We start from the raw sequence: 15,456 nt of genomic DNA, 5'->3' as shown, positions 1-15,456 counted from the left end.
AACCTCCCGGCAACTTCTCTACTCTGGTCCAGTCAACCTGAAGAGAACTTCTAGAGCCTCTTGAACTTGCAGTATCTGGAACTGGATCCGCAATAGGTTCTGCACTAAGAAGCGGGTTCTAAACTGGTTTCTAGAATCTGTTCTGAAGCCACGGCGAGTTCTACGAGTTCTGGAGATACTGAAGGTTCCACAGTTTGCTCTACGTTTCGGGTTCAGGAATCGGCAGCCGGTTCCAGGATGGTTTCTGGACTCACTAAAGTGGGTTCAGAAAAGGGGTCTGGCATGTTTACCGTGCTGCTGGTCGCCTGGTGTTTGGTGTTTGTCGTGCCGGCTGGTTGCCACGGTAACTTCTCATCTAAGCCATCGGACATGACCGACTTCCACGGCACCGACCCGCCTCCGGGACCGGCGCTGGACCATCGAATCCAGACCTCAGACGCGGAGCCACACGCGGCGCAGGAGACCGTGAACAAGCCTCCGTCCTCCCTGGAGAAAGGAAAACCCAAACACGTCAACAAGCCGAGACACAGACATGACAGAAAGCCTCCGTCTCACTCGTCCTCCAACTCCTCCCTGGCGGTCCGGATGCGCCCGATGTCGCCCCCAAACTGCGTGCACGCCACGACAATAAAAACGGCCTTCAAGTACATCAACACGATGCTGTCCTGCGTTATATTCGCCGTGGGGATCATCGGGAACGCCACCCTGCTGAGGATTATCTGCCAAAATAAAAGCATGAGGAACGGACCCAACGCTCTGATCGCCAGTCTGGCCCTCGGAGACCTGATCTACATCGCCATCGACATACCGATCAACGTCTACAAGGTACACCGCTTAAGTGTGTTGTTACTTGTGCATATTTTATTATTAGATTTTCATACTTATATATAATATATTTGATCACTGACATAAAATTAAACTAAGTTAATAATGACACTATAATCGTCGACCCGCTGCACTTGTGTCTGTGTCCTGAGTTTACCGGAGCAGAAATGCATCATGGGATACAAAACAACCTCCGTGTGGTAGCTGTGTTGTGTGTCTCAGTCAGGAGGTTGAGTGTTACACTGATAACGGCACTAAAATATCCCACTGACTGAGATAACACACCACAAACACACTGATAACACACACACTGTGATATTATGTTAATCTATGTGTGTGTGTGTGTGTGTGTGTGTTTGCGTGTGTGTGTGTGTGTGTGTGTGTGTGTGTGTGTGTGTGTGTGTGTGCAGCTCCTGGCGATGCGGTGGCCGTTTGCCGACAGTGTGTTCGGGCTGTTCCTCTGTAAGCTGTTCCCCTTCCTGCAGAAAGCTTCAGTCGGCATCACCGTCCTCAACCTGTGTGCTCTGAGTGTGGACAGGTAACACACACACACACACACACACACACACACACACACACACACACACACACAGACACACACACACTGCTGTCAAATGGTCATTCTGTAGGTTTTAAAGGAATAGTTCAACATTTTGAACAGAGACAACAACAAACTAGATATAACGGGTTACACCACAGACCACCATGGTGTGTGATAACCTTAACAGAGAGAGTAAATCATTTAAAGGAACACCCTACCTTGCAGGTATCGGGCGGTGGCGTCCTGGTCCCGGGTGCAGGGCACAGGTGTTCCCACGGTGACGGCGGTGGAGATCGTGGTGATCTGGCTGCTGTCCGCGGTGCTGGCGGTGCCGGAGGCCATCGGCTTCGACATGGTCACCTTCGACTACAAGAACGTCACCATGACGACCTGCATGCTGCAGCCCAAGACGCCCTTCATGACTGTGAGTGTTTACGTCGGTGTGTTGATAGCTGCTGTAAACAGAGGAGGAAGTTAACATTCACACACACTTTTACTTTCCATACTTTAAACCTGTTGATAATACTTACATACTTTTACTTCATTAAGGTTTTGAATGGAAGTAAACCTTGTGAAGTATTTTCAGGGTGGTACTAGTACTTTTACTAAAGTAAAGGATCTGAATATCCTGAGAAATGTGTAACTTTGTAAACTAGCACGGTTCATGTTAAATGACGAAATGTTGAAGTTGAATTGCCAGCTCAGAAAGTTCATTTTAAGAGTTAATTCCCATAAGTGATATAAGTGAACAGGTCATGAGTGGGTCGGGGGGGGGTAGATCCCAGCTCTTCTGGCGTCTGTGGGGAAAATGAAGTGACTCTTCGGTCCGTTTCTATGATCTCTTTGTTGTTGTGTTTCAGGGCGAGGTCTCTTTAAATGGTTTAGAACATCATTTCCTGTTTACATCTGCAGGTCGCGACTGGACTAAACACATTCAGCCCAGGCACCCCAAACTGACCCCGGGTCAGCTGACCTGCTATCAGTCTTTAGACAGTTTAACTGCCGTCAGTAAATACTTCATAATCACAAGGTTCCAGATGCCTGGAAGTACTTTAATCTACAAATTAAAATTTAGATGTAACAGAACAGTGAAGGGACAAACAAGGTCCACACAAAGATCATGATCCGGTGGTTCTGGTATCTAACGGTGGTTCTGGTATCTAAAGGTGGTTCTAGTATCTAACGGTGGTTCTAGAATCTAAAGGTGGTTCTAGAATGATAATGTGGTTCTAGAACGATACATTGTGCAGGACTCATCTAATGGTTCTACTGTGTTCTCAAAGATTGTAGGTCCAATCCATTCCGGAATGTTACAGAGGTTCTAGACCTTTTCATTGGCATTCTGTTGCTAGGGCAACAGCTTTGGTCCAAGTTTACTTCCTGTCAGCTACCGCATTAACGAACATTGCCAACAGGAAACACAAAGAGGCCCATTTAGAATGTTTATGTTGTTATGTTACGTTTGAAAAGGTCTGTTGTGTTTGTATAATGAGGGTTCCACAGTTCTTCAAGGTTCTAGAAGGATTTGAGGATTTCAGTGAGGGTCGTTTCGGGGATTCTAGAATGTTGAAAAATCTTCGTCCAAAATCTCATACTCAGCACTACATACTGAATATGTGTACTATACAACATACTATAATGTGAATAAACAGTAGTATGGATCTTATTGGACGCACTGAACTGTAACTACCACGTCACTTGCTGCCTGGATTTGCTGAAAAGTCTGAGACTTATGAGTGATATGAAATGCTGCTCCAGAACGTTCTGAAAGTGTGTTCCTCCGTGTTCCAGTTCTACCGGGATGCAAAGGACTGGTGGCTGTTTGGCTTCTACTTCTGCGTCCCTCTGGTCTGTTCGGCTGTTTTCTACGGCCTCATGACCTGCGAGATGCTCAGACACCAGAAGGGAAGTCTGAGGATCGCACTGAGTGAACACCTGAAACAGGTAAACACACACACACACACAGTATACAGTATAAAGGATACAAGGACCGGTGTTTGTGATGATCAGCGTCTAAGGCTGGTTTCTCTCTCTGCAGCGTAGAGAAGTAGCTAAAGCCGTGTTCTGCCTGGTGTTGATCTTCGCTCTGTGCTGGTTTCCTCTTCATATGAGTCGCCTGCTGAAGAGGACCGCCTACAAATCCCATGATGCACACCGCTGCGAACTGTTAAAGTAGGTGGAGAAACACAGTAAAACACTGGCAGGGAACATTTTACTGCAACATTAATACTTTTACTTTCAATACTTTAAGTATATTTAGCTGATAAAACCTACATACTTAAATCAAGTTTTGAATGCTACTGCTAATGCCACTGATGTCATGTGTTCTTCTTCTGTGGTTACAGCTTCCTGTTGGTTCTAGACTACTTCAGCATCAACATGGCAACCATCAACTCCTGCATCAATCCCATAATCCTCTACTTTGTCTCCAAGAAGTTCAAAAACTGCTTCAAGGTAAAAAGTGAACGTTGTCGCTGTGGTCCAAGTGTTGACGATAGTGAATGTCAGTGTGACATCACAGCGAGGTCACAGGGTCGGAGGGCGTGAGACACGGACAGACAGAAGGACACTATCTAAATGTTTTGGGATAAACATAGAAAAGGTCGTGACCTTTTGATAAAAGACTTGTGGGAAGTGACCAGTGGCATGTCTGTTTAAAGGGGCACTCCGCCGACTTCACACATAAAGGTCGGTTTACTCGTCTAGAGCCGTCCGCCTGCACGTGCAAACAAACATTTTAAAGTCTGAGAAAATGTCCTAGTGATGTCATGTCTTCAGTTTGTTTTAGGAGGTCAGTGGAGGGGGAACATCTGGAACATTTACATTAGCTCTGGACTGGACTGGAACAACTTCTGGATCCAGTCTGGAAGCATCTTCTCTTTGACTTTATACATTCATTATTCCGTTTTAAAATCCACTAAATCTATAAATTTGAGAACATGAGTTTATAAATAATATGATGGTTGGTTCCATGGACTGTATATAGGAAGTGGACGTAGTCACCTTGACGTCACCTATTGGTTTGTGGACTACCGTTTTGAAGCCTCGAGTTGTTTGATGTTTTTTTTTTGGCCTTCGCCATCTCGGTTTTTGGTCATCGCCTTCTTGGTTTTTGGTCATTGCCTTCTTGGTTTTGGCCGTCGCCATCTGTTTTTTTTTTTGCCGTGGCCATGTTGGCTTTTGGCAGCCAGTCTTACAGCCAATATATCCATTATTACAGCCGCATACAGCTAGCAGGAAGCCGGCAGAACCTGATATGTCATATCAGCGTGCATGGCGGTGGAGTCCCGTGAGTCTGATGACCGTTTATTATGGCGAGGAAAATAACTCTGGATTCAGCTGTTAGTTCATTTTACAACTTATATTACATAACCATTTAAATGATGGATATTTAAATGCTCCCACTGGGAAGTTGATTCAAACTAAATTATCATCAGCGTTTTCAGTCCAAAATGGCGGCAGCGCTGTTGTCAAAAAAACACCAGAGTTTCGTCTCTTTGCTTTTAAACTTTTTGACTAAACATAATTAGGATATCTCGGCTTCTGTTGCTTCATTCTTTTTTCTTTTTTTAAATCTGCACTACTACATAAATGGCTGGAGTACCCCTTTAATCATCCCTCTGTCTCTCTGTCTGTCTGTCTCTCTCTCTCCAGTCCTGTCTGTGTTGTTGGTGTTATTCTGGCTCTCTCTCCAACAGCACGCTGCCCCTCCATCATGGGACGAGTCAACAGTACAAACACACTGACCACTGAGGGACAGTCTGCGTCTCCATCTGCAACGGACCGCCAGCGACTCTATTTACTCAGGTCTAAATATCATATTTTACTACAGACTGATTATTGTATGCTCAACAATCACATACGGTTGTAATATTTGGGTGACAACTTACTTTTAGCGGTATTTATTATGGTGTTTTATATGTACATTTCAACTCTACCTGTAAAGGAATAAAACCAGTCTGAAGTTTAAGAGAGCACTAGGAGCCTCTAGAGGCGGAATATTTCATTACATCCCTCAATATGAAACTGATGGTGATATTTTTCTGTTCTTTGAACCTTAACTACTCCTAGTGGGATTAGAAATTAATAATATGTTAGTGCTAATGGAGTTGTCAGAATAAACAATCAACGACTTTCACTGAAATCTGCTCAGAAGTTGTCAAGATTTTTTTTTTTTAAGCGGAAGGAACTAACAGTCTGACGTCACCAACTAACTGAGTTTTGTGTCTATATTAATGAGTTTTTTTTATTTAAATTATATATTTGTATTTATCAATAAAGCTATATTCTCAAAGCTCTTGAAATTTATAAAAAAAATATAAAAAAATATATATTTAAAATTCATTAAAGTAATGTACACATTATGCATCAATAATTATAATCCTCTTATATATTTATGGTTATTATTGTTTGCATAACTATTATGTAAGCTTGTCATATTATTTTCTGTATATTAATCTTGTGTTCTCTATAATATTGTGAATTATTAATATTATGTAGGGGGGTTTTCTGCCTCTTCCTGCCCTGTATATTATTATTATTGTTTATTATGTTTGTGTATTTTTAAATTGACTGCAGGACGTTTTAAGTTCCCCGTCTGTAATCTTTGTTTATAATGTTGTTTTTTTATGATGCATTCAGTGTTGCAGTGAAATAAAGCTTTCCTCCAGATTAATGTTCCCGAGTCGTTCCTGTTGTGCAGAAACATCTCAGCCTCATGACTTCAGAATAATAAGATGGATTTTTCATTTCTTCTTCATAATTTAGCTGAACAGGAAGGAACTTTAAGAATGGGACAAACAGGTTAACATCATGGGGAAAAAAGGACATGAGTTAAAGTTTGTGCTCACCTTACTTTACTCCTTTCAGTTCCCTCCAAAAAAAATAAAATCACTTCCTGAAAATGGTCTCAAGGGAATTGTAGTCTTTTTTTTCGGAGGGCGAGAATCTACAAACTAACAGGGTGGAAAATGACTTCAGGGATTCAGGGAATGGTAAAAAAAAACAAAAAAACTTATAATACCTTATATATACAGTATATATATATATATATATATATATAAATATATATATATATACACACACACACACACACACACACACACACACACACCGGCATGACTATTGTGCTCGTGCTGGGGATGAATAACTAAATAATTTAATAATCCAAATTAAGTGCATCAGAAAAAATAATAATAATAATAACAATAATAATAATAATGACTATGATTATTATTATTATTATTATTATTATTTATATGTATATATATACATATAAATAATTAATGTTCATTTAATATTTTTCAACGTTTGTTTTATGATATATATTTTTTAATAAAAAATATAAATAAATACAATATAAAGATGTATTATATATGTATATGTATTTATATATAAAATAAATAAATGATAATAATAATAAAAAAGAGAGGAAGTATACATAAAAAATAAACAAATTAAATATATAATATATATATATAATTAAGTGCATCAGAAGAAATAATAATAATAATAATAATAATAATAAATATTACATATATATAATTAATGCTTATTTTTTATTTTCTTCTATTTATATTTTATTATATATATTTTTTTATATATTTTTTTAATATAAATATGTATTATATATGTACATAAATATAAATATAAAAATCAAAATAAAATAAACAAATATACAAAATTAATAAATGATCATAAGAATGATATTAAAACAGTCAAATAATAAATAAATAAATAAATAAATAAAATACTCAGAGAGAGTTTAATATGGGCTATACATTAATTAAAGAATATTTAGCGTATTTTATAATGTTATGGCTTATAGTATATATTGTTATAAATATTTGACACATTTTAAAGAAAATATGAGGAAGTAATTCATGGGGACAGAAATATTGACCCTCCTGGTATTTAATCTTTGGAGTTAAAACATAAAATGAATGAAACAGAAGACAGAGGAATAACTGTGGACTGTGGAATATTTTAAATTACTGTAATTAGATTTGTCGACTGTTTCGTGTCAACCACGTGACCTGATGGAGTGAGATGGTTGAGATTCCTCCTCGTGACAAACAACCAGGAACCAGAGAGAGAGGACCAACCGGAGAGGAGAGCTGCTGCAGCCCGGAACCACCACCGGATTAACGGATTCACGGATCGATCAGGGCAGGGATCGATCAGGCTGGAGGTCTGGAGGGTCTGGAGGTTTACCGGGTACCAGCTGAGTCAGGCTGGAGGAGGGATGCTGTTGCCTAGTAACAGAAACAGGACCGAGGAGGAAAAACAGGCCAACCGTCACTCTGACTGAGCATCTTCATCTCTAACGGTCCTAAATCTTTACTTATTTAACATCAACTCAGCTTTTTATTTCTGTTTTCATTGTCTGGTTATTAATATGTTCATGTTTGATATTTATAGTCGAAAAATACACTAATATTTTATCAATATGTCGTGTTTAAATGGTGTTTACAGCGACCTCAGTGCATTTTTAACGTAGGGAAATAAATATTTGATGGCAATGACATTGCAATATTATACAATATAGGATATAATCTTTGTTTTTAATGTAAAAAAATATGCATTTAGAGCAGTTTAACATATAGATAGTAGATATTTGGTACTTTAATAATATTCGTAGGCTCTATATTGAAAAATTATTGAAAAAAAGTATGTTTAATAATGTTTTCTTCCTAGAAATATTCGACTTTAGTAGATAACAAATTAGTGATAAACACTTTATATATTTCTTTACACATTTAATTAGAAATAAATACAAAAGGGAAAATTAAACAGGAGAGTAATAAATAAATAAATAAATAAGGGAATAAATAAATAAATTATTAAAAACTATATAATATACATTTATGTCGCATTTTATCATTTATTTTTATTTTTAATATTATTTTTGCTTCAATTAATGACATATTTATTTATATATTTATTCATTTACTGAGTCATTCATTCATTCATTTAGTTTTTATTTTGGCAGTAAATGTAGTGCCGTAAAAGTACAATATTTCCCTCTGAGATGTAGTGGAGTAGAAGTATGAAGTAGCATAAAATGGAAATATACAGCTTTGTATTTCTGTTTTGACTGTCTGGTTATTAATATGTTCATGTTTGATATTTATAGTCGAAAAATACACTAATATTTCCATAATATATCGTGTTGTTTAATGGTGTTTACAGCGACCTCGTTGCATTTTTAACGTAGGGAAATAAATATTTTATGGCAATGACATTGCAATATTATACAATATAGGATATAATCTTTGTTTTTAATGTCAGAAATATGCATTTAGAGCAGTTTAACATATAGATAGTAGATATTTGGTACTTTAATAATATTCGTAGGCTCTATATTGAAAAATTATTGAAAAAAAGTGTGTTTAATAATGTTTTCTTCCTAGAAATATTCGACTTTAGTAGATAACAAATTAGTGATAAACACTTTATATATTTCTTTACACATTTAATTAGAAATAAATACAAAAGGGAAAATTAAACAGGAGAGTAATAAATAAATAAATAAATAAGGGAATAAATAAATAAATTAATAAAAACTATATAATATACATTTATGTCGCATTTTACCATTTATTTTTATTTTTAATATTATTTTTGCTTCAATTAATGACATATTTATTTATATATTTATTCATTTACTGAGTCATTCATTCATTCATTTAGTTTTTATTTTGGCAGTAAATGTAGTGCCGTAAAAGTACAATATTTCCCTCTGAGATGTAGTGGAGTAGAAGTATGAAGTAGCATAAAATGGAAATATACAGCTTTGTATTTCTGTTTTGACTGTCTGGTTATTAATATGTTCATGTTTGATATTTATAGTCGAAAAATACACTAATATTTCCATAATATATCGTGTTGTTTAATGGTGTTTACAGCGACCTCGTTGCATTTTTAACGTAGGGAAATAAATATTTTATGGCAATGACATTGCAATATTATACAATATAGGATATAATCTTTGTTTTTAATGTCAGAAATATGCATTTAGAGCAGTTTAACATATAGATAGTAAATATTTGGTACTTTATTAATATTTGTAGGCTCTATATTGTTAATATTATTGAAATGCAATCAAGCAAAAGTGAGTTTAATAATGTTTTCCTGATAAGAAATATTTGACTTTAGTAGATGAAAAATGAATGATAAACACTTCTTTACATATTTAATTAGAAATAAATACAAAAGGGAAAATTAAACAGGAGAGTAAATAAATAAATACATAAATAAATAAGAAAATTAATACAAAGATAAATAAATTAATAAATAAAAAATATTAAATAAATAAATAATTAAATAAAAACAGAATTATCATTTTATGTCACATTTTATCAGTTAATTAATGGCTATATTTATTTTATTTTTAATATTACTTTTGCTACAAGGAATGACATTTATTTATTTATTGAGTCATTCATTTATTTATTCTTTTTTCTATTTTGGCAATAAATGTAGTGAAGTAAAAAAAGTACAATATTTCCCTCTGAGATTTACAAAGCTTTTGCATTTAGTTAAATTTTGGTGAATTTTAACACATAAATATGTGCAAAAAAATAAATAATAAAGGTATTATTGTAGACTGCAGCCCAATTTTAGCTAATTTAGATTTATTTTAATTTTATTAATTAAATAATGAATAATTTAATTCTTTAAATTCCTATTTATACCATTTAAAACTAACACACTTAATAGAACCCACTTCTCAGTATTTTCTATTTACTTATTTGCACTGTGGTTATTTGTTATATATTGCACATCTTAATGCAAATATCTGTAAATATTTTTTATATTCTAATTTTTTATTTTATTATATTTCTTTTAATATATTGTGTTTATATTGTAGCATTATGTACAATATTGTAGTGTTAGTAGTACATAATGTTACTTACTCCTTTATTTCTATTGTCTTACATTTCTTTATGTTTATGTAAGATAATGCACCTTGTTAAAAGAAGTAAAAGAATAGAGAGTTGTAATGTTGTACCTGTTTCCCTCTAACACCTGGCTGGTTCGTCCCACAGGTGTGTCTTACTGGTTTAGGATGTGCCTGTAAGCCGTCGCTGAGGGTGAAGCAGCCGTCATGCCGTTTTCCTGTGCAGAGTGGAGGAGGTGGATCCGCCCGCTGGTTCTGGTTCTGTACGCTCTGCTGCTGGTGGCCGTGCTGCCGCTCTGCATCTGGGAGCTGCAGAAAGACAAAGTACACTTTCCTTCTTTACGTATATGTGCTGCCTTTAAGTTTCCTCATTACACATTTTACTTGTAACAGAGTATTTCCACGGTGTAGTGTTAGTACTTTTACGTAAGTAAAGGTTCTGAATACTTCCTCCACCACTGGAAATGGTATATTAAGTGCTACAACCAGTAACAACCAGTAGTTGTCTTACAAAATAAGCATCACAAACAATCATCTGTGACTCAGCCAGGTGTTTCTGTCTGTCTCTCCAGGTTGGGACTCACAGTAAAGCCTGGTTCATAGCCGGCATCTTCGTCTTTCTGACCATCCCGATTTCACTGTGGGGGATCCTGCAGCACATCGTGCACTACACCCAGCCGGAGCTGCAGAGGCCCATTATCAGGTATACATATATATATATATATAAATAAATAAATAAATAAACACATGAATAAAAAATGATAATAATAAAGAAGAGAAATTATTATTATTATATATATATAATAAATTAATTAATAAATAATACAAATAAATAAATAAATGATAAAAATAAAAATAGAAATAGTTATATATAAAATTGATAAATAATACAAATACATAAATAATATATAAAATAAAAATAATATACATATATATATTATTTTATTATTTTATTATATATATATTAAATACAAATACATAAATAAATTAAAAATAAAAATAATTATTTATATAATTGATAAATAATACAAATGAATAATATATATATATATATATATATATATAATAAAAGACAAATAGAAAAAAATAAATTACATAAATATATTATTTTACTATTTTTATTTTAATTTTATTATATATATATATTATATACAAATACATAAATAACTAAATGATAAAAATAAAAAAGAAATAATTATATATATAACTGATAAATAATACAAATAAAGAAATAACATATATATAATATAATATAATTTCATGACATGTTTCTCTCGTCTTTCTCCACCAGAATACTATGGATGGTGCCCATCTACAGTTTGGACAGTGTAAGTCTTAATCACACACACACACACACACACACAGAGGAAGTGACAGTCGCTCTGTCCACTCTATTACATTACGTTGCCGTGGCAACAGAGCTTAATTGGAGGCAACGGGGACAGAGTCACAAGACCAGAAGTCAAGTTAAACACACTCTGTGTTCCTTATACAGTCATGAGTTAATGTCATGATGCTCCATGGTAGCAGCCTGTCTTCCTTCCTCTTCCTCTCTTTCATGTGACTCCTGTATCATCTTTAATAAATAATAATAAAGTCCTCTGTGTCCCGTCCGTCTACAGTGGCTGGCCCTGCGCTATCCCAGTCTGGCCATCTACGTGGACACGTGCAGGGAGTGCTACGAGGCCTACGTCATCTACAACTTCCTGGTGTTCCTGCTGAGCTTCCTCAGTAACCAGTACCCCAGCCTGGTGCTGATGCTGGAGGTCCAGCAGCAGCAGCCTCACCTGCCGCCGCTGTGCTGCTGCCCGCCGTGGGCCATGGGAGAGTAAGACGAGGACGGGTGTGGGTCACTGTGTGACGGAATGGAGGGGTGGATGTTAACGTGTCTCTCTCTCCGTCAGGGTGCTGCTGTTCAGGTGTAAACTGGGAGTCCTCCAGTACACTGTGGTCAGACCCGTCACCACGGTGATAGCACTGTAAGTTTACCACTGTAACCACGGTGACGGTGTTTCATCACAATGATAATAGTTAGTGTTTCCTTCTCTGTGTGTGCAGGATCTGTCAGCTCTGTGGGGTTTACGATGAAGCCAACTTCAGCTTCAGAAACGCCTGGTCCTACCTGGTCATCATCAACAACATATCACAACTGGTAAAGACTAAAGATCGATTCACCTATGTATCCCGATTTTTTTAACAATTTTGAAATAGATTCTTTAATGCCAGAATTTGCTTAATTTGAGTCTATGTGGAGGTAGATGGAAGTTACCGCTTTTATTGTGGTAGTCTGGGTAACGTGACGTCATATCCGTTCCGTATCCGTCAACCAAAACAAACATTCGCAGCGATACGAAATGAGGATGTATAAAACGTTGGAGGGTCTCCGTGGATACGACCTGCACCCTCACATGTTAAATCCAGCGTGGTAAACACTACACATCCAGTAAAGGATGGAAACACTTTGGGTTTCACACATTGACAGGAAAAGCAGAGCTAGACAGAGCAGAGCTAAAGCTGCATGCTAACGTCTAAAAAATGACCAAAATATGTCAAAAAAAAGTCTGAAATACTGTATGTCTGAAACAATGCAGAAAAAATGCCAAAGTATGGCCAAAATATTAGCAGGAATCGTTATCGTATGGCGGTAACGTTGCGGTCGAGCCGGCCGTCACTCTCATCTCTGTGGTCAAATGGGCCGACGCTACAACTGTAGAGCACCCAGATACTGACATTTCTGTTAAATACATTGAAAGGCCCCGATGGAGCTGACCATGGATGGATTAAGTAAGTATAAAACATTACCTCTCTCTGTCTCTGTCTCTCAGTTTGCGATGTACTGTCTGGTGTTGCTGTACCGAGCTCTCAAAGAGGAGCTGACTCCCATCAGGCCGGTGGGAAAGTTCCTCTGCGTCAAACTGGTGGTGTTCGTCTCCTTCTGGTAAGAATAGAAGGATGAAAAGAATCACTCATGCTGTCTTTCTCTGTTGATAAATGTTTTTTTTCTGCTAATTTTGTTTATTGCTAAGTTATTGTATTGATAAGTATTGTAAAGTTTTTGCACAATATTTTTGTCTTTCTCTCTATCTCTTTTGTATCATCGTAAATCGAATGCACAAGACATTTGAGGCTCTGTGTTTTCTGACATTTTATAAACTAAACAACGGAAGCCTGCATTTATCTTTTTAATACATTAAACTGGCCGTCTTTCTCTCTTCAGGCAGGCCGTCTTCATAGCGTTCCTGGTGAAGGTTGGCGTGATCTCTGACAAACACACCTGGGACTGGGACAGTGTGGAGGCCGTGGCTACCGGGCTGCAGGTACGCACATTTATAAACCAAAAAAACATCAGTCATGTGACCTTTAAACAAGACGCAGAACGAGTGCAACGTATCGCCACAATATGCAACCAATTTTCCCATTCTTCCTGCTGATGTCTGACTTTTGTCTTCTTTATTATATTCAGACAAATTTAAGTTTGAAAATATACAAAAACCAGGAGACAAAAATTAGGATTAGGAAGGAAAAAGTGCCATTGTTTGACTTTTTCTTGACTCTTGATTAACTGATTGTTTAATCAATACAGGACTTCATCATCTGCATAGAGATGTTCCTGGCTGCCATCGCTCACCACTACACCTTCACCTACAAACCATATGTACAGGTAAAAATCCATCCATTTATTTGATCTACTCTACTCTACTCTACTCTACTCTACTCTACTTTACTCTACTCTACTCTACTCTACTCTAATCTAATCTAATCTAATCTAATCTATCATCCTTCCAGGAAGCAGAGGAGGGCTCGTGCTTCGACAGCTTTCTGGCCATGTGGGATTTCTCTGACATCAGAGCTGATGTCACAGAGCAGGTCCGCCATGCTGGTGAGTGTCTCAGTCAGATTATTGATTATTGAGTCTATTAAAGTCATCAATAATAGAAAATGTGTTTTATTTAAAGAGATTTAAGTAAAATATATTTTTCACCTTTTTCTGTTGTTTTTTTTATATATATGTTTTGGTTTATTTGTCGGCTTAATTTTATTTTATTATTAATATAATCACAATATGTATTATTATTATTAGAATTATTATTAATAGTATTTTTTTTCTTTTTTTACTACTTTTCTTTTTTTTAACTATTTATTCTACTATAATAATAATAATAATATTTTTTTCTTTTTTCACTACTTTTTTTTTTACTATTTCATGTCTTGATTTAACTAAACTTGAGTAAAACTATTGTACATTTCAGTGTTTTTTGATACTTTAACAGTGTACACTTTGTTTTTATGTTCTATACCGTTGATATGAAATAATCTCACACATGTTCTTAATTGTCTGAATTATTCACACATAATAATAATAATAATAATAATAATAATAATAATAATAATAATAATAATAATATTGTGTTAAATATCTCTTACCCCCCTCAGGTCGTACGTTCCTAGGTCGTCCCAACAAGATGTACTTCGGTTCGGTAGCTCGACCCGAACACACCGAGCACACCGGCCTCCTCACCGCGTCCCCCCCGGACACCGCCGCCGTGGCAGCCACATCGATGCCGTCCTCCCCGTCCTCCAGCGGGCGGTACCAAGGCCTCGGCCACACCCTCACCCCGCACTCTATCTCCGCCCCGGCGGGGTTCACCTCCTCGTCCTGGGACGACGACAGCGACGACTCCCCTCCTCGGGCGGGTGACATCACTGCGAGCACATAGCCGGCGGCGGGAACTCCTCTCTTTCTCTCTACATCCTTCGCCATCTTGTTTCGATGCTTTAAAGCCAAAAAAACACTCAGATAAAAGTCAGAATAAAAACATAAACTCGTCTGAACTCTCCACATGTGTGAAAAAGAAACTGGATTTCATGGAAGGAAAGAAGAGAAAGAGTCTCTGTGAAGTCAAAGCCATGTTTGTTGAGTATTTTTAAAATAATAATTACCCTGTTTTAAATGTTTGAACTCTGTATTTTGATGTCTAATGATGTCATTTTGATAAATGTATCTCCGGCTGTTGGAAGGAAAACATACTGGATGTTTTCATCAGAAGGGGTAAGCAGTTTGTGTCTTTCCAAGAAGTGTCTTTGAGCTCAGTTTGACTGTTTGTTCTATGATAATAAATGAAAACGCCATATCTAATCACCACAACCTGCTGTCGTTGCTATCATTAGTGTGGTTCAAGTCCTCCAA

General features: G+C 36.5%; 2 protein-coding genes across 3 annotated transcripts in view; both read left to right on the top strand.

Annotated features, from left to right (window-relative positions):
- The window catches only part of LOC119481840 (endothelin receptor type B-like), a 7,371-nt gene extending 1,323 nt beyond the window's left edge, over positions 1–6,048 (top strand). Inside the window, exons 2-8 of one of the 2 annotated variants that reach the window (XM_037759110.1) lie at positions 1–825; positions 1,236–1,363; positions 1,592–1,790; positions 3,158–3,310; positions 3,405–3,538; positions 3,712–3,820; positions 5,065–6,048. The exon at positions 1–825 is cut by the window's left edge and continues 26 nt beyond it. In XM_037759110.1, coding sequence (XP_037615038.1) covers positions 238–825; positions 1,236–1,363; positions 1,592–1,790; positions 3,158–3,310; positions 3,405–3,538; positions 3,712–3,820; positions 5,065–5,112 — 1,359 coding nt within the window. In that variant the 5' untranslated portion in view covers positions 1–237 and the 3' untranslated portion in view covers positions 5,113–6,048. Of the gene's footprint in view, positions 826–1,235; positions 1,364–1,591; positions 1,791–3,157; positions 3,311–3,404; positions 3,539–3,711; positions 3,821–5,020 lie in introns of both variants that reach the window. The other variant, XM_037759108.1, reaches the window with a different exon arrangement.
- Positions 6,049–7,413: 1,365 nt separating this feature from the next.
- On the top strand, positions 7,414–15,414 carry LOC119481844 (transmembrane protein 184C-like). Its single transcript, XM_037759115.1, has 12 exons — positions 7,414–7,694; positions 10,417–10,592; positions 10,841–10,971; positions 11,560–11,596; positions 11,891–12,096; positions 12,173–12,247; positions 12,327–12,420; positions 13,094–13,206; positions 13,486–13,585; positions 13,852–13,929; positions 14,055–14,148; positions 14,703–15,414. Exons 2-12 carry the CDS (start codon positions 10,476–10,478, stop codon positions 14,984–14,986), a joined length of 1,329 nt encoding a protein of 442 aa, XP_037615043.1. The 5' UTR covers positions 7,414–7,694; positions 10,417–10,475; the 3' UTR covers positions 14,987–15,414.
- Positions 15,415–15,456: the final 42 nt, after the last annotated feature.

Source organism: Sebastes umbrosus, chromosome 22 (genome assembly GCF_015220745.1).
Source record: "Sebastes umbrosus isolate fSebUmb1 chromosome 22, fSebUmb1.pri, whole genome shotgun sequence".
NCBI classification, from domain to species: Eukaryota; Metazoa; Chordata; class Actinopteri; order Perciformes; family Sebastidae; genus Sebastes; species Sebastes umbrosus.
This window is presented reverse-complemented; position numbering and strand designations above follow the sequence as displayed.

Coding starts and splice junctions, on each gene's coding strand:
- LOC119481844 (XM_037759115.1), top strand. CDS start 10,476: ATGCCGTTTTCCTGTGCAGAGTGGAGGAGGTGGATCCGCCCGCTGGTT. Junction 10,593..10,840: donor GGGAGCTGCAGAAAGACAAA/GTACACTTTCCT, acceptor CTGTCTCTCCAG/GTTGGGACTCACAGTAAAGC. Junction 14,149..14,702: donor AGAGCAGGTCCGCCATGCTG/GTGAGTGTCTCA, acceptor TACCCCCCTCAG/GTCGTACGTTCCTAGGTCGT.